The 18,925-nt window shown below is 42.0% G+C and overlaps 2 protein-coding genes across 3 annotated transcripts in view; one reads left to right on the forward strand and one right to left on the reverse strand.

Moving 5' to 3' along the window:
- The window catches only part of plaa (phospholipase A2-activating protein), a 13,642-nt gene extending 12,266 nt beyond the window's left edge, over positions 1–1,376 (reverse strand). Inside the window, exon 1 of the mRNA XM_017414321.3 lies at positions 1,111–1,376. Within this exon, the coding sequence (XP_017269810.1) occupies positions 1,111–1,259 (149 nt within the window). The 5' untranslated portion in view covers positions 1,260–1,376. The remainder of the gene's footprint in view (positions 1–1,110) is intronic.
- Positions 1,377–2,299: 923 nt separating this feature from the next.
- zdhhc21 (zinc finger DHHC-type palmitoyltransferase 21) lies at positions 2,300–12,485 on the forward strand. 2 transcript variants are annotated; one of them, XM_017414311.3, is made up of 8 exons: positions 2,300–2,416; positions 4,236–4,425; positions 4,516–4,614; positions 5,349–5,460; positions 6,450–6,588; positions 6,682–6,798; positions 7,655–7,698; positions 8,505–8,643. In XM_017414311.3, exons 2-8 carry the CDS (start codon positions 4,272–4,274, stop codon positions 8,635–8,637), a joined length of 798 nt encoding a protein of 265 aa, XP_017269800.1. In that variant the 5' UTR covers positions 2,300–2,416; positions 4,236–4,271; the 3' UTR covers positions 8,638–8,643. The 2 variants fall into 2 exon arrangements, with proteins under 2 accessions (XP_017269800.1, XP_037832535.1); XM_037976607.1 differs by lacking the exon at positions 2,300–2,416 and having other exon boundaries at positions 4,272–4,425; positions 8,505–12,485.
- Positions 12,486–18,925: the final 6,440 nt, after the last annotated feature.

Below are 18,925 nucleotides of genomic sequence, written 5' to 3' on the forward strand. Positions count from 1 at the left end.
AAAAAAAAAAAAAAAAAAACCCAGAAATCAGTCTAATCCCGAACCAGACCTGCTGATTGGTTCAACTGCAGATTCATTAGGCAGATTTTAGCTCATTTTCTAAATAATCATCATCTGTTCTCCAAACTAAGCTGATTAAAAGACAGGCACATCTGCGGGAAGCACAGTGTTCTTACACGACTCTTTTATCAGCTTCCAGCAACGAGGTTGGTTTTCACATCAGGACGGCTTTTTATATACATAACATCCCCAAGATAGAAGAAGGTTACGATAACTTTTGAAAAAAAAACCAAAAAAAACAATAGAAACACACGGAGATCTCTTCAATTCCTTTAAAAACATTTAAAATGTGGTTAAACGTACTGACTATTTTTGTCTTCTTAGGCTACTTTTAGTTAATAACTAGCCTTTTGCTACTTTTAGTTTGTAACTAGTCTTTCATTACTTTTAGCTACTTTAGGTTTGTAGCTAGCCTTTAGCCACTTTTAGTTTGCAGCTAGCGATTAGCTACTTTAGCTTTTAGCTAGCGTTCTGCTTCTTTTAGCTTTAATCACTCTTAATCTTCTTTCTTCTTCTTCAGCAAATATTAGCAAATACATCCGGCATCCACAGGAAATCTAACCGATTAAATAAATTAACTCCTAGATTATGGTCATTTGTTTTTTAAGAACATCTGTCAACAACAACAGCATACATTTGGGTTGGGGCTAAAAACGTTTTAAGCTTTTTATTTATTTACAATTTACAATTTATTTAATCATTTTCTCCCCCTCAAAAGGTCTTATGTCTTGTGATGTGCATATATAATAAACTATATTTATTTAAAAAGAACCTTAATAATTGATATCGGTCATGGTAAAACTTAATCTTGATTTACTGAGCTACAGCTGAATGAATGACAAAGCTAATTTGAGCAGCTGTTAGCTTCCAAGCTAACGGCTGCTCAAAAAAAACAGTAATTAACAAAAATGCCTGTTTGAAGGGAATGGTTAGCCAGCTCGTTTTCTTGAGCAGACGCGTTTCTTGGCCCAAGAATTAACAGGTGACTGAAATAAAAGGTGACCTGGCTGTACGGTTAGCCAGCAAGAGGCTAGCGCTAACGCTAGCTACCTGGAGTTCGGCACCCAAACTCTTCCGGTTCGGTCTCTGGACACAGACACGAAGGCTCCCTCTGGAAAAACAGCACCTGCGAGTCCCCTCACGTCCATCTCGTGGCCCGGGATGGAGCACCTGAGCTTATAGGAACTGGGCGATGCCATTTTCTTTTGTTACCCCGACAGCGAAATGAAACTAAAACAACACAGAAACCCTAAGCGGCGTTGCTGTCAACAAACATCTGCCGCTAATGCTAGCGGAAGTTGGATTACGTCACGAGGCGTCAGTAACGTCACGTTTCAAAATAAAATCAACAACCGACTCACCCGGCATGTACCCAGCTCGTACCTGATTTTTTTTTTTTTTTTTACAAAATACGTACCTAGTAAGTACTGGGCTTGTACCATATAAGCACCAGCTATATCTTGTAATTACCATGTATGTACCAGATATGTACCTGATATCTACCAAGTATATATTAGGTAAGTATCACAGGGTACACGGCTGGTAATCCCAGGTAAGTATTAGAACAATTTCAGGCAAGTACAAGGTACATCCCTTGTATACATCCAGTACATATGTGGCAAATACTGAGTCAGTCCGTACTATAGTTCGGGTCGGCTTGGGTTTCCTGAGCTCTCCTTTAGTTCTGCTGCTATAGGCTCAGACAGCTGGAGGACAAACTGACCACATTTCCTCCCTCTGCTGCCGTCTTTACTTGCTCTACTGTAATTATTTCTATCATTAACATGATTTTCTTTGTCTTTCTTCTAGTAGAAACCACACCTCTCCTCTCCAAGTTACCCCAGCTGGTCGAAACAGATGGACACTCACTTTGAGCCTGGTTCTGGTTCTGCTGAAGGTTTCTTCCAGTTAAAAGTACGTTTTTCCTTCCCACTGTTGCCTATGTGCTGCTCAGGATGGGAGACTGCGACAAAGTGAAGATTCAACGCAACCTGCTGGCTTCCTTAGACAGGTAACTTTTACAAATTGACTTTTTATGTCAGTAAATGTTTTTGTGCAGAGACCTGAGACGACTTTTGTTGTGACTTGGCGCCATATAAAGAAACTGAATTGAACTGAGTTGAATTTATTGTTAAAAAAACAAAACAAAAAATCCCCCACTTCAAACAAAGCTAAAGTGACTCTTTCCAATTAGTTTTTCCAAAGTCGTTTTATTTTGAAACGCGAGTTGGTCGGAAGTGGCGTTTAATTGCAGGTAACGAAGAAAGTCGCAGGACCCGTCCGTCCCACGCAGGCTCGGAGGAGGAAGTAGCGTCGATGTGGTCCCACTAGGACAGCGTCGGGGGACGAAAAAAAAGTGGGTATCTCTTCCTTTTAGGTTTTAAACTCTTTGCCAACTCTTGGGGGGCTTTATTTTTTTTACCCGTGTGTCCGTCGGTAAAGGGATAAAAAGCAGCGTTAGCCGCAGATGCTAGCTCGCTAGCAAGCATGTCAGGGAGCCGTGGAGCCAAGCCCATCACGGCTGTCAGTGTTATCAGCATGATGAATGATGGAGCCTCACAGGAACAGCGTTTAAAGGCTGACAGGGCTGCACAAACAGGTTTAAACCGACTTTTATCAGCAGCTAAATGTCGCTTTATTTAAACTCGCGCTGCTCATTCAGAAGCAGGGAAAGCTGAACTTGATTACACCTGCTTTATTACACTGTAGGCCTAAATTATGTGTATTTTTTTTAATACTTGACCACTTTAAACATAATATAACACACTCACTACCTCCATAAATGTCACCTTATTGTATCACATCTACTCCTTTGAATTGCCATCATTCATGTGTAGTTTTTACAATGTGTAAGGGGCTAATAACTAATACTAGCAGTTGCTTTGAAACATATATAATAACAGTTGTTATAACACATATACAAAGTCTACGACCCCAGGCATAAAATATACAAAAAATAACACTTTAAAGTAAATTAATTCGGCTGTTTTATTGAACAAGTCCTAAAATATCACGCAGATATTTATCACCTGACTGATGAAAACTAAAATAGTTGGATTTCTGTGATTGCTGTTCACGACCTTGTTTCGATGTTCCAGGTGTTTTGCGTTACTGTAACACAAACCTGCTCAGGTTTATTTAGTCAAGTGAACCCGCGTTTACTGTGACGTCCGTCCCTCTTCTGGTTTATCTTAAAGGCCGGATGGACTGAGCGTCGTACAGCGACTTGCTTTGCAGCAAATGCAGGCCGACAAACACGCGTTGTATGAATCTCTTCTGTGGAGTCCTTTAAATTAAATAAAAACTTATATCGTCCGAAAGCCTGTTTGTTTGCCCTTTAAACGGGGCCACATTTGTTAAAAAATGTACATGAAAAATAGATGTCAGGTTTTCTCTTTCAATGTCAAACTGCTTATTCTGTTCTTAACTCCTGTTTAGTGTTGTTCATTGGACTGGATGATTGAACTCTGAAGAAAGAAGACACATTAACAGTTTATTTATTTAACAATCAGCTGCCTCCGTAGCATGTGGAAGAACCATACACAGCCTAGACGTAGTATATTAGCTATATTGTCCCGTTTCTTAAACCTTTAATTCATGTTACATTAGCCTGAAACATAAAGCTTTTATTATTTGCGATCTCTTGGTCATGAGTGAATTTATTGTTCTCTTGTTTTGTGTGTGTATATTTATGTCTCCATCCTGGAAGACAAGATATAACATCTGTTCTTCCTGAGAGACATTTGAGAGAGAACTGACAGAAACTATCTATCAAAAAAACAGACATAAAACAGAAAACGTGGCCTTGAACGTCACGAGGCACCCTGGACTCTCCTCCCTGGGTGGTTTCATAATAATTAGCACCTTAAAATCACCCAACTGAAACATCTTACATGTTGTAAGGCAGCACCTCATGGATGATAACGACCCAAACAAAGCACAGAGTGGGCGGATCGGTGAAACTCCTTTAACCAGTCGGTTTAGAAGCCCAACAAGTCAGAACTAAAGGATCCTTTTTTAGGAAAAGGCGAGCAGTTCCTTTCGCTTCAAGGTCTGAGCTGCTCGGACGCAACTGTAACCTGATCTTTTTATCTTCTCGAAGTGAATACAGTTGTATATTCTGATTAGTTTCTGGTCAGAGACGATATTAAGTTGTTGAGGACTTTGGTTTGCAGCGAGGACCGACAGGGGGGCCGTCTGGAGAGGCAGCCATGAAGCTTCGGCTCCACTTCGTGGTGGATCCGATGGGCTGGCTCTGCATCAGCGTCGTCTTTGGGATCTGGCTGTACAACACCTTCTTCATTCCCAAACTGGTCCTGCTGCCACACTACAACGAAGGACACATCCCCTGGGCCTTGGTTGTCTGTGAGTGCCGCTGTTGTTTGGAAGAATCGCGCTTTGGTGGAGAAAGCCCCCCCCCGCTGCTTTAAACGCTGCATATGTGTGTGTTCTTAGGGTATTACATAGCTTCAGCCTTCTGTGTTGTGGCGCTGATCAGAGCTTCCACCGCAGATCCTGGCCGTCTTCCCGTGGACCCCCACATACCTCACTCAGGTAGGAAACGCAGGAAAAAGACTTCTTACTCATTTGAATTTCAGAAAGCGATCACTGGATGTGTATCTACAGCTGATTACCTTACTGGGGTCAATTCAGTTCAAGATGGCTGCCACAACAGAAAAGTGGCTATAACTCAGAGGATTTTACTGATATTGAGCTAAAATCTGTTGTGGTAGTAGCTGAGAGTCATTCACAACACATGCTCTGACCGTGACGTCTCACTATTTTGCATGACATTTACGCATAGTGTTATTTTCAAGGTTTGATGAAAACAGCTAAAGCTCTTAGTTTAACAAGCTGACAAGAGATATACGCCTTCTAGACCAAGGGTGTCAAACTCCAGGCCTCGAGGGCTGCTGTCCTGGGAGTTTTAGGTTTTTCTGCTCCATCACACCTGATTCAAACGGTTTAATTACCTCCTCACAAAATCATCAGGTTCTCCAGGAGCATGGCGACAAGTCGTCCATTTAAACCGGGTGTTTTAAAGCAAGAACACATCAAAAACATTCAGGAGAGCGGCCCCCGAGGAACGGAGTTCGACACCCCTGATCTAGACATTTCTGGTTTTTACTGATTTGGAAGATCTGGGCACATTTGTTGTGTTTAGCGTGAAATTCTTCGCAGCAATAAATGACCGAACCTGATTAAAATACAGTTTGAAGATTGTGTTATTGTGCTGCCAGCTCGTCTGAGAACGGAAAGTTGTTTTTTTTTGTGTGTTTTTATTCCAGAGAGAGAACACTGGGAGCTGTGCAATAAGTGCAACTTGATGAGGCCTAAAAGGTCGCACCACTGCAGTCGATGTGGCCACTGTGTCCGCAGGATGGACCACCACTGCCCGTGGTAAGCGTAGCGTAGTCCATTCTGCGTTGTGGGAATAACGGCGACAGCACACCTGATTCAGGGGTTAAATCACCTCTTCATGTTCTGTAGAAGCCTGTTAATCACATCTCAATTCAAATCAGGTGTGTTGGAGCAGAGAAACAAGTAAAACCTGCAGGATGGTACAACCATTCTCACAATAAAGAAAGAACAAAACTACAAAAATAAATACAAAAAAAGTTGAGACAAGACCGTAATGATCAGTCTCTCAAATCTAGTTCGGTTAGAACGTCCACGACGGGAATCCATATCCGGTCAAACTCTGCCGATGTCCCGCGTATCGAATGGAGAATCTTTTCAGGCGTGCAGTATGACATCGATTCGTTGATCCAATGTTTCTAGTTTAGAGGGTCCATAGCTTTCCAATTTTTAAGTATGCGCTTCTTTTGCTGGGGGCGATGCTAACAGTAGAAAACATTTCTTGCAAGGATATAATTTCACCTCCAAGTATCCAAATCTTGGGATCAGAATCTAAAAAGTGTCCACAGACCGCTGATGCTATCTGAATTACTTTATTCCAGTAGTTTTGCAAGTGTGCACAACTCCAAAGCATGTGAAGAAGATCCCCAACCGACGTCGTACATCTCTGGCGTTTGTCGGTGATACTGGCGTTCAATTTACTCAATCTATATGGTGTATAATATATGCAGTGAAAAATGTTAAATTGATTTGGCCTGTGTTTTGTTGATACTAGTGTTGTTTGAGATGAATTTAGTAATCTGCTCCAGTTTTTCTGCTTTACAGATTTTAGTAGCAGATTAGACTTTGTGTCGGTCGATTACATAAAATACTTTGGAGCGTAGTTGTAACCTGACAAAGGTTTGAATACTTTCTTTAAGCTCTTTAAACCCTAACGTCCTCATAGAGAATCCTGTCGATCCTGTTATTAACAGAACCTCCACGTGGTCGTGTTCCTAATCCTGTGTTTTTTTTCCTCTCTCTCTCTCCAGGATTAATAACTGTGTGGGAGAAGACAACCACTGGCTCTTCCTGCAGCTGTGTCTCTACACTCAGATCCTCAGTTTATTCACGCTGGTGCTGGACTTCTGTCAGTACTATTACTTCCAGCCGCTGACGGGACGAGATCAGGTAACGTCCACACGACGTTTTTTTTTTTTTTTCAATTTTCCGGGAAAAAAACCAAAAATCGGCGTTTACCGTGTTGCGCTTCTGCCTCCCCAGGAGGAGTTCACGACTCGCCACGAGCTGGCCCTGCTGCGGGTCTCGGCGCTCATGGGCCTGGTCATGTTCGTCGGAATGAGCGGCTTGTTCCACACGCAGCTGTCTGGCGTCCTCACTGTAAGTACGGACGGTGGAGGACGTTAGCTGCTGTCCACATCTCGTTACGGCACACGTCTCCAAACCAACACAACTGTTTAACGTCACTTATTACAGCTTCGTTTCAGGCAAATCTAACTTTTTTTACCGCTTGGAGAAGGACTAAGTGGAAAAGGCGGAAGCACACTCTGTTTTTTTATTTATTTTTTGACAAACCATTACCTCACGTCGCACACAGAACTGAAATAATCAATGCTAAATGAGAATGAGTGGAAAAAGAACCAAAAATGGCCTTGAGATGGACGTGCTGTTGTTGCAGTCCTGGAAATAAGACGGCAGTTTTAATTATAATGTAATCACCTGCGTGGGTCTGTGTCTGTTAGCAGAATATCTCAGGAACTCGTGGGCAGATTTTAAATGAAACGCTCAAAGTATTTATTGGATGAACATCTACAGATGATTGTCCTTTGGAGCCAACCCCGATTCAAGATGGCCGCCACAGAGAATCAGCTTCAGACAGCGAAGCGAATGGCTTCAAGTCAGCGAAGCACACCCGAGGATCCTCCCCACATGAACGTTCTGTCACTTTCTGAAACCTGCTGTCAAACCAAAACTCGAAAAATTAAGAATTATATTTTAAAAAAAGCCGTAAAATGTAGGATTTGAGCATTTCACAGGTTCTCCATGTTGTGTTTTATTGGACATTTATCTGAAATGTTGTTCGGCTTTATTTATATGCATTTTTTTGGCTGCTGGGTTTCAGATTTTTTACGTTTTTAAGCCCCGAAAATCGTATTAAATCGTTGTGAATCGTCGTGACGGTGTTTTTGTTTTACTTTATTTTTGACTCATTCGTTCCGTCTCTCCTCTGTTACAGGATCAGACCACCATTGAGAAAATGTCCCAGTTTTCGAGCGAAACGTGAGTCGATTTCTCTTCCAGTTCCGTAATTCTTCAGACTTTTGCTTAAAAGTTGACGACTTTGAGAAACGTTTTTGGATTTCACATCATTTAAGAGACTCACTTTGCATCGTAATGATTTTTGTTTTGTTTGTAATTTATTACTATATGAAGATCCATGATTGACAAAATTGTTTTTAAATATGAAATTATAATATAAATAAATAAAAAAACAACAAAAAAATGCTCAATGTAGACTTTTAGAAGTCTCAAATACTCACTTAATGAGTTTAAGTAAAATTCACCCAGTAAAACTTATCTAAAACAAGTCATACTAAAAATAAAACTAAACTGAGGAAAACCAAACTAGGATATGATGAAAGTGAACATGAACTAGACTAGGATTTAAAAAAACCAAAAAACCTCAGTTAATGAGACGTGACATTACACAAATGAGGTCGTTCACAGAGCTACCTACAACAGGTAAGACGCTGACTGTTCATAACCACACTTACGAAGCCTTACGGAGCTCGTTGTAAAGCACAGGTGTCAAACTCTGTTCCTCGAGGGCCGCTCTCCTGCATGTTTTAGACGTGTTCTTGCTTTAAAACACCCGGTTTAAATGGACGACTTGTTGCCATGCGTCTGGAGAACCTGATGATTCGGTGAGGAGGTGATTAAACCGTTTGAATCAGGTGTGTTGGAGCAAAAAAAACCTAAAACCTCCAGGACATTCGCCCTCGAGGCCTGGAGTTTGACACCCCTGTTGTAAAGGCTCCTAATCCGCCCGATTCAACACAGAGAATCTCCTTTTCGTTTCTCGTCAGATACGGAGCAAAGCGGTCGTGGCAGTGGGCTCTGGCCGAGGTGTGCGGCACCCGCTGGAAACTCCTGTGGTTCATCCCGTTCCGGAGCAGGCAGCCGCTCCAGTCCGGCCGGCACGCCCGCAGCCTGGTGTAGCCTCGCACCGCTGACGGCAGCAGCTGCTACAGTTAAACACTCCACACACACACACTCGTAGGAACCCATCCGCACGCCGTCACCGTCACCGTCACCGCCCTCTCTCTGCGCCGACAGCTCGGCCAGTAGCTCCCATCTGCTGGCGGGATGCGAACGTTTTCGGTTTTAGTTTAACCCCCCCCTACCCTCCCGACGCAGGAGGCGCCTCTTCGGGATGATATGAGTCACCGTGACTGCTGCTCTGGGCGCCCGGAAACCATTTTTTTGATGAAGATTGCCGTCGTCGGGGTTGGACGTCTTCGCCTGAAAGCGGTGAACGTAAGGGACCCCTCTCAGGTTACTCTTCACTACTGCTATTAATCACCTGTGGACGGGAAAAAAACGCAAAAGTTTGATCTTTATTCTATGAAGCTGGTGCCTTTTTGTTTGATTTTTATCTTATTTTAAATTGTTATTTATCACTTTTAGGCAAAAGGTTTAGATTGTCTTTATTTTGACGGTGCGTGGTTATTACATGTAATGATCCGTGAATGTTTTCTTGTCTCCACGGAGATTCTATCCGCGAATCGCCCGTTGAACGCGTCGTAGTTTTTCCCGCTGCGGACGATCCGATCAAAACAGGACGTTCGATTTCCACCCCGTTCTCTCTGCTGCTGAACAAACACAAAGGAAGTAAACGTGTCCGCCTCGACACCGACCCGTTCCTTCGAACCGGTCCGTTGCACCAACCGTAGCACTTCCAGCACGGCTTTAAATTCCTCTCTCGTTTTATTTAAACCATTTTGTTTTCTGATGATGTGTTTTGCGATTTTATTTTATTTTTTTGTTTGTTTTTGAAGATGATTTTAGCGCTCCGGCTGCCGTCGTTGAGTCCTGAATGTGTCCGACTTTATGAATTCATATCAGTAACGGGGTAAACCTGCAGAGACGAGCGAGAGTTTGTTGCGCCTCTGTTTCTACAGGACACGTCTGACTCGTAAAAAAAAAACCAAAAAAACGTTTTGGTGCTGGACTTTCTTCAGGTCGAACCTTTTATTTCAAACTGAAGTGGAAAGGAGACATTATTCTGAATTTATTTAAACGTTAAATGAATTAAACGGAGCCACATAGTCAAGTTTTTCCCGCTCGGTTATATCCCCTGAATCGTTCATCAGCGGTATATCAGTCACCGTTTTGTCGACCAGATCTGATCTGTAGGTTTTGTGAAGCTCATTAAAGGGTAAAAGAACCAAAAATATGATCATTTTTGGAGCATTTAATCGGTCGGGCACCCATCAGGCGAACGAAGCTTAAAACCGACCAGATTGATGCATCTCTACGTTTAAAGTCTCTACAACCCCAGCTCTGAAAAAAAGCTGAGAGGTTGTGTAAAATGTAAATAAAAACCAGGATGCAGTGATTTGCAAACCTTATAAGCTTGTATTTTTAATCACAACGGATCGGAGTAAACACATCAAATGTTTAACGTAGGAACTGCTACAATTTTTAGGGGAAAAAAATGTACTTTTTGAATTTCGTGGCAGCAGCACGTCTCAGAAAAACGGGCCAGGGCTGTATTTCCATCTGTGAACTATCCCACTCCTCTTTTCGCATCTAGGACCTGAGGAGAGCAGCTGCTGGAGGTTTTAGAGGGAAATGTCCCGTTCTGGTCTGATGGAGGATTGTAGATGTTCAACAGTTCTGCTCTTTGCTGAGAATTTGGTTTCATGATTCGTCAAACGTTTTCTAACGATGTCTGGACTGCAGGCAGACCGGTTCTGCTATGAAGCCATGCTGTTGCCATGGATACAGTCTGTGTTTTAACAATGTCTTGCTGAAATACGCAAGGCCTTCCCTGAAAAAGACACGTTTTAAAACCTGTATCTACTTTTCTGCACTGATGGAGCCTTTCTGGATGTATAGGCTGCCCATGTTAGAGGCACTAATGCACCCCCATACCATCAGAGAGGCAGGCTTTTAAACTGTGTAACAGGCCGGATGGTTCCTCTCCTCTTTAGTACGGAGGACGTGGTGTCTGTGGTTCCCAAAGAGGAATTTTAAATTTTGGATTTGTCTGACCTGAGATCAGTTCTCCTCTTTGCTTCAGTCCAGAGAAGATGGTGTCGTCTGGCTTCTTCTCTGCCTGATAGAGCTTTAAGCAGCGTATACGGACGACAGGGCGAACCGTGTTTACAGACGACGATCTGTGGAAGTGTTCCTGAGCAGAACAGAACCAGGACCTGGTTTTCACCAACATCCAATGTTTACTTTCAGCTTTTTGACCTTTGACCTCAGAGATTATCTCCAGATTATTGAAATCCTGAACTGTAGATGATGGGATTGTCAAAGCCTTTCTGATATTCTGTTCAAACTACATTATTCTGATCCTCGGCCCGTCTTTACTTCGGACAGATTCAGCCTCTTTAAGCAGCTCTTTATAGCAGCTAAATAACCTAATTAGCTGCTAAAAGCTCCTCCAGCTGGTTTCCTACTCGTACCACTCACATCTGCAGCCTTTTGTTGCTCCTGTCCCAACTTTTCTTAGACGTGTCGCTGCTCTCAAACTTAAACTTTTCCCCAAAACTGGTACAATTCCTTCGTTTCAGCATTTCATATATATTCACTAAGCTCCAATGTGAATAAAACACTATTTTTTTTTTCAAATTGGGGTTGTATATTTTTTTTAAAAAGTCACTTTTGTACCATTTTAGATGTCATTAGAGACTGTAATCTTGTGATTTATCTGTCGCCTTTTGAAGATTATGAAAAATTCATCACGATGAAGGTTTAGCACTAAAATGTTTTTCATTTTTTTGCTGGTTAGACAGAATCCGAGTTCACGCCGCCAACAAACAGCTCGCCGCAGCAGTAAAAATGTATTTATAATAGTTTGCTGTATCTCTGTGGAACTATTTAGAGGTTTTATGGACTTATTTAGCAGTATATTTAAGGTAATAATAATAACTAGCTCTGCAACACTTAGTAACCTCTCAGCTAATTCTGTACAATAAAACACACAAAGCTTATCATTCGTGAAGGAATATTACAGTATCCGAGTAGCTTTAAGTGCCTGTCTAGGTCACGTTTGTTTTTTATTTTTTTTTTACTCTGACTGTCGGTCGTCGTCACTGTACGCTCTCCATGTCAACCAAAGACCCGAGGAAATGTTGCAATAGTTAGCTGAGCGATCAATAAATGCATGTTTCACCGAGTTCCCGAAGGCAGCGGTTTGGATTTTATGCACTGAGTTTCACGTTAGCGCTCAGCCTTGTCGACTTCTTCCGGTATGATTTATTCAGGTCGAGTGTTTGAGTTTTATATCTTGGATGTTTTCTGACTTTTTTAATTTTTTTTTTTTATTATTTAATGAAAGTTTTGGGATGTGACGTGGGAGGACCGTATTTGATTCCATTTTTTTTTATTTATTTCCTCTTGTGGTTTTCTTAAAAAGCAATAAGCATCTGTATTGTTAAAACTTGTTTGTATTGTGACGTTTACAAGTCTGATTTTACAAAAAAAAAAATATTGCCAACTAAGAAGTGACTTGTCCGAACTTTAAAACGACATATCGTTTGCGTTGCAACGTTGGGCACATTTCCACTGAAGCAGCTAACCTGAGGTTCCGCTGGCCTGTGAGTTCGGACTCCTGTTTCTTTTTCACTTTGGGTTTGATTTTGGTTTCTTGAAATGTTTTTATTTTTTAGCTTTATTTTGTTTAAGTTGGACCTCAAACACTGGAACATTTATGTTTTGTCGGTAACAGTTTCTTTAATGCGTGGAAATCTTTTAAAAAGTTATGTTGCGAATTGTAATGATAGGAAACGTATATGTATTCATATTTGAATAAATTATATTCTGAATAAAAGGCAGAGATTTTCCTTTTTTTATTACTATTATTTTTTAAAAAGACAAGCGATCGCGTAATTAAATGTAATTAACTGTAATTAACTGAATGTGTGTGTGTCTGTTAGCAAAATATCTTTTAAATCGCCAGATGGATTTTTATAAAACCTTCAGGAAGTAATCACCAGATGTGCGTCTACAACCGATTAACCTTTGGAGTCGACCCAATTCAAGATGGCCGCCACAGCTAATCAACTGTAGCAAACACAAAAATGGCTGCAACTCGGTCATTTTTACAGATACTGAGTTAAAAAAAGGATGTGATGGAAGGTGAGAGTTGGTCACAACTCGTACTCTGATGGGATTGATTTTCAGGGTTAAAGTTTCTGAAACTAAAACCACAGATTTAAAGGAAAGAAACGGTCAGAATAAAACTCTTTGCATGAATTAGTTGTGCGACAGCTGCGTCATTATTCTTATATCAAAACGTCTCAATAGTTCTGGACATCACTGTTATGATTTTTGTTATTTCTAGCTTTTAAAACACTTGATTTACTGTTTTTTAAGGAAAAGAACGGAGAACTCTTCAAATCTTTCAGAAACTCTTTGTGTTTCTTACAGACACTGACTGCGTCTTGTAGCTTTCAGCTGCTGGTTTCAGCCGTTTGCTTTTTTATGCTCGGCTTGTTGCGACTTTTAAAACTCCGCTTCAGCTCCTTCAGCACGAGTCATCCAGCGCTCACTCTGCCTTTTCACAGAAAAATGCAATTTACTGAAAAGCCCAAATTGCTCCAGAGAGAGAGAGAGAGAGAGAGAGCCTCATCAAAGCTTTTATTTTTTAAAATCCTATAATAAATATATATATTTTAAATACACAGAAAAAAACAAAAATAAAATGTTGTCTGCTGTAAAAAAGAAGAATATTCCTAGAAAAGAAATATGAACAAGTTTTTTAAACACTCTTTGTGCATCTAAGTAGGTTAGATGTGAAGGTTAATAAACTTAAATTTAAGCAACAAAAACTTTATTTTAGGGGATATATGACTTGGTTTTGCTGAAATTTAGTCAAATCAAAGGACTTCCTGCCTAAATTTACAATTCTCCATATATAGATAGATAGATAGATAGATAGATAAAATGTTTGGGGTCTTTTTGTTTAATTAACCAGGTAAAGTCTCACCTTCTCAGAGCCTGATGGCCGCAGCCACGCGCGCATTTCTGCGTCATTCCTGTGCGCTCCACAGAAAACACGCAGAGAATTCAGATTCAATCAGAATACAACCTGGAAGGATTTTATTTTTATTTATTTTTTCACTCTGAGCTGAAGCTGCTTTTAACGACGCAGTCATTTAAAATAATAATAATCATGTTTGGCTGCAAAGGGGACAGAAAGATGGCAAGTTGGAGGCATAGCCGGCCTCCGCAGTTCAGCAGCTATGCCGTCATCTTGCCTTCCTTCGGGACCCACGAGGCGACGTCCGCGCGTGCTGCGACCCTCCATGTCAGACTGGAAACATGCCGGAGCTCAATGTGTCCAGAGGGGAAAAAAAACAACAACAAAAAAGGAGGAAAAATCCACACGAGAGCGCGGCGGTCAGCGCCGTAACCCCCCGAGGCTGCGGGTTCGAGCCCAGGTGGCGCCGAGGAGGACACCCGCAGCTAAAACTGAACAAATAACATAACCATCAAGTCATCCGCGAGGGTGAGGGTTCAGAATGAGGCAGCCGAGGAAGAAAGTTAAAGCTTGAAATAGATAAAAGTTTAAAAAAAAAAAATACAACTTTTGTGCGTAAAGTCCCGGAGGAGCGCGCGTCCTGTCTGCGCGCCTTTCCACACATCTATAAAAGCACCTCCCGGAGTTCCTGAAGTTTTCTAGGCGTTGGCACTGAATCTTTGGCACAAGAGGTGAGTTTTTTTTTTGGTTTGATTTTTTTAAAGGTTCTGACGAGACTTCCGGCTAAATTTAGACGCACACGAGGCAAGAAGGACCGTTTTTTTTTACCCGATAGATAGAGAGATCCGCGGATCAGGGGGGAAAAAAAAGAGAAATTAATCTGCCAGAACCGAATAGTTCCTCAGGCAGATTCTGAGTAAATGCAGAACTCAGCAGAACGTCCCACTCACTGGTTCTCCAGAATTCACTGATCTAAGCAGAAAAACAAAGGAGGAAAACATGAGTTTCGGCTCGGACTAATCCATGAATCACTGGTCTGATTCAACCCCTGTCTGGACCACATTAAGACCTGAGCAGACCACTCACTGCCCCCTCCCCCTCACTTCCTTTAAAATAATAAAAAATAATAATTATCTGTTTGCCTTTTTATCTTTTATCTCCATTAAAAGTTTTACTTAGGATACAAACTTCTCCCACTTCCACTTCTTCGGTAAATAAAAAGACATCCAGCACACCGAGGATCATCGGTTGTCCCCTCGAGGCGATCACGATGCTCCTCGAAACCAGGCCCATTCAACAGGCGGCCCGCGGGCCTGATGCGGCCGTTTTAATCACATCTTTGGTTCCGATTTGTTCGACTTTATCACTAAAAATTGACACATGGGAGCTACTTCCGTAGAAAAATGAAAACAAAGGTCTTTTTAGTCGGCCGCCCCTTTTTTTCGAGTAAAGTTTTATTTCGGTTTCAAATCTCAGCTCAGAGCACGTTCCATCCCCCTCCAAAAAAAAACTCTCAGACAGCAAACGGGACGAACTCAGACCTCGCCGTGAGTCAAATCGGAGCGCGCCCCCGGGGCAGAGGTGAAGTCGGCGAGCTCGCAGGACGGAGGGCTCCGTCAGGTTGCTCCTCGGCTCGCACCGAGAGGAATTACTCGCCGTGGAAGACGACTCCGAACGCAAGGTTTGAACAGCGCCTGAACGACAGGCCCCACATAAAGAAGGGGAACGGTAAACGGCCTCCACTTGTATATCGTTTTATCTGATCCAAGGACCCCCAAGCGGCTTCCCTGTACTGTCAGTCATTCATCCATTCATCCACTCCCTGATGGCAGTGAGCTTCATTGTAGCCTCAGCTGCCCTGGGCCGGGCTGACAGAAGTGAGGCCGCCATAACACCGGCGCCACTGAGCCCTCTGACCACCACCAGCAGGCACGGCAGATGAAGCGTCTTGCCCAACGACAGAACGACTGAGACGGACGGAGCGGGAGGTTCCAACCGGCGACCCTCCGGTTACAGGACGAACCCCTACCTGCCGGGAAACATCGCAGGAAAACGCTGAGGAATCTCAGGTCTTCTTTGACCCTCCTGAAGCCGTCAAAGGAGCGAGGGAGAGGAGCCCTCGCGACTTCGAGTCAGTTCGACCCCTAAGGCGACAGGAGGGTTTGGAGAGCGCCAGGAAGTTCGTGTTTCATTTGTCTGGCACATGTCGTTCCCTCGACCCGCCACAGCCGTGAACGGCTCCAGCTCAGGGCGAAGAAACGATGCCGAACGAGCCGCAGCGTGGCCTCTGCCAGAGTCGCTGCGGAAAGGTCGCGGGGTCACGTGCCTTCGAGGACGTGGGCGGATTCCCAAGAAATGAGTCGGTTTGGATCAGAACGTTTGACTTGAATGACCTGAATTTTAAGTTTTAGTTTATTTTTTTTTCCTGGTTTGTGTTGACTCTCAGCCCAGATGAAGTCTCCGCTGGTTAGAAACAAAATGTTCTGAACCGAAACATTTTTTTCTTTTAAAATGCTGCTTTTTTAATTCTGCTTTAACACGCAGATCTAACTTTACGAATCAAAAGTGCTTCTCTGGAAGTCTTCAACAAAGACTCCTCGTGTTGTAATCGCTTCCCGGGAATGGGCCGAGCCTCCGAGCCTCTAGGTGATTCCTGACTGAATGAACTCTGTGAGCTCGGTGGTTCCAAACCTCCGAGCTCACATTTATCTTCAGTAGCAAGTCATTTGCTATTTTTAGCTTTTAGCTACCCTTTTGCTACTTTAGTATTTAGTAGGACTTTTGCTCCTTCAGCTTTTGATAAGCCTTTTGCTACATTTGGCCTTGAGTCAGATTTTTGCTACTTTAGCTTTTAGCTAGACTTTTGCTACTTCAACTTTTAACACGCCTTTAGTGACATTTAGCTTTGAGACAGACCTTTGCTACTTTAGCTTTTAGCTAGACTTGCGCCACCTTTAGATAGCTTTTTGCTACTTTTAGCAAGTAATTTGTTAATTTTAGCTTCTAGCTACCCTTTTGCTACTTTTACCTAGCATTTTGCTACCCCTAGCAAGTAATTTGCTACTTTTAGCTACCCTTTCGCTACTTCAGCTTTTAACAAGCCTTTTGCTACATTTAGCTTTTAGCTAGACTTGTGCTACTTCTAGCTAGCCTTTTGCTACCTTTAGCAAGTAATTGGTTAATTTGAGCTTTTAGCTACCCCTTTGCTACTTTAGCATTTAGTAGGACTTTTGGTACTTTTAGCTTTTAACTAGACTTTTGCTACTTTAGCTTTTAGCTAGCATTTTGTTACTTTTAGCTATCTTTTTGCTAATTTTAGCTGGTATTTGCTCATTTTAGCACATAGCAAGCCTATTGTTTCTTTATCTTAGCATTCAGCTTCTTTGGCTTTAAAATCAACTTTTACTGCACGGAAAGCTAAAATATTTACAGACAAATATATTTAGCTGAAATAATAATAATAATACTATTTATTTATTAATGTTGTTATTATTTTAAATCTAATTTAACCACAAGAACATTTCACACCATACAGGTCACAGCAAAAATACATTAAAAAAAGGACAAAATTAATCAAAAATAATAAATATTGCAGTATCTTTTGTACCTGCTGGGTAATCAATAATAATATTTATTTTACTCTTATTGGCTTCTTGCTGACATCATGTTCAGCCGTTTTGCTCTAATAAAACCCAAACTCGATGTCAGCCTAACAAACACGCTTCGTTTCATTTTCTGACACCTGACCTCGACTCACCGCCTCTTCTCTCAGGTAGATCCAGAGGAAAAATAAAGAAAAAACAAAAAAAAGCCCAAAATGTTCCACCTAAAACAGCTCCAAAGGAGACGACATGCGCTCTCCTGGTGCCGTATCTGATTGGATCCTGGTGAGGAGGTTAGAAGGGATTTTCCTGCAGGGTTCCAGCGAACGGCGGCGGGAACCTGTCCCGGGGGAGAGTCTGGGACTGCCGGAGAAGATGACACACACTTCCAGAGAAAGCTCGGGGATGGGAAGGTCTGGGAAGTCCGCTCCGCCAGCAGTTTGAATTTAATGACTTTCAACTCTTTCATTGCTTTCAGGAATTCAACATTTATGTCTGCTTTCAATCTCTTTGTTGTTGTTAGGAAGTTTAACACGTTTAGTTTCAGCGACGGGATCTGCTGTAGGCCGCAGTCTGTGCTTCCTGGGAATCCTGCGAGGGCCTCGTTTCTCTCTTCCCTCCAGTTTTGTTCAAAGGTAAACACCCACAGACTGTCACTCGCCTTCATGCTCCTCACACTAATACCTTGGCAGAGATAAGCCACTTCAAGAATACCAGCATGGTGTTCTGAAAACAAACCGTGTTATGATGAGTAATTAGGCTAAACCCAGAAAGTTATTCGGAAAACCATGAGGGATCATTCGGAGGAAAGGTTCAGGTTCAGATGAGCTTGCGGGAAAACGCCGGAAGACATCAACGTTTTCCATGAAGCCAGGCGAGGAGGGCGATTGCGTCACGCCGAAGAGGCGGGGTTCGGACACAAGATGGCGCCACATCCTGGTACAAAATGGTGAGGAGCAGGAAACCACCAAAAAATTAAAAAAAATTAAAAAAACAAATAAAATCACAAGCTGTTTTTATCCCCTTTAAATGCTACTTTGGAAGGTTTTTTTTTAAAAATAATTTTGTAAATTAAAAACATTTATCTTTCAGGACTCTCTAAGTTTGAGCGTCCTGGTTAACTTTAATTTATTTGAAGGTAATCAGCCTTTTTAAAAAAAAAAAACAAACACACTTGAACAGGTAATTATGGATAAATGTGACCCTGAAAGATTATTCAGATTTCTGAATCATCGCCGCTCAACTTCAGTTGCAAATGGGCCGAACATATACTGTATATATATATATATTTATATAAATAAATAACTGGAGTGTCTGTCTGTTAGCAAAATATCTCGTGAACCAGTAGGCGAATTTTAACGAAACTCGCAGAACGTAATCATCGGATGTACATCTGTAACTGATTAACTTTTGGTGTCAGCCTGATTCAAGATGGCCGCCACACTCTACTGACCTTGAAAAATACAAAAATGGCTCTAACGTTGTCAGTTTTACACTTACTGACCTGAAATCTGGTGTGGTAGCAACTGAGACCGATCCCCAACACACACTCTGAGCGTTTCCAGGTTACACAGGGATCTTTGTTTTAAATTATGACACTTAACTAGCTGAATTCAGCTCTGTCTGTCTGTTAGCAAAATGTCCTGTGAACCACTGGACGGATTTTGATGAAGCTTTCAGAAAATAAACG

This window comes from Kryptolebias marmoratus, linkage group LG7 (genome assembly GCF_001649575.2).
Source record: "Kryptolebias marmoratus isolate JLee-2015 linkage group LG7, ASM164957v2, whole genome shotgun sequence".
Lineage (NCBI taxonomy): Eukaryota > Metazoa > Chordata > Actinopteri > Cyprinodontiformes > Rivulidae > Kryptolebias > Kryptolebias marmoratus.

Coding starts and splice junctions, on each gene's coding strand:
- zdhhc21 (XM_017414311.3), top strand. CDS start 4,272: ATGAAGCTTCGGCTCCACTTCGTGGTGGATCCGATGGGCTGGCTCTGC. Junction 4,615..5,348: donor CCCCCACATACCTCACTCAG/GTAGGAAACGCA, acceptor TTTTTATTCCAG/AGAGAGAACACTGGGAGCTG. Junction 6,799..7,654: donor AGCTGTCTGGCGTCCTCACT/GTAAGTACGGAC, acceptor CCTCTGTTACAG/GATCAGACCACCATTGAGAA.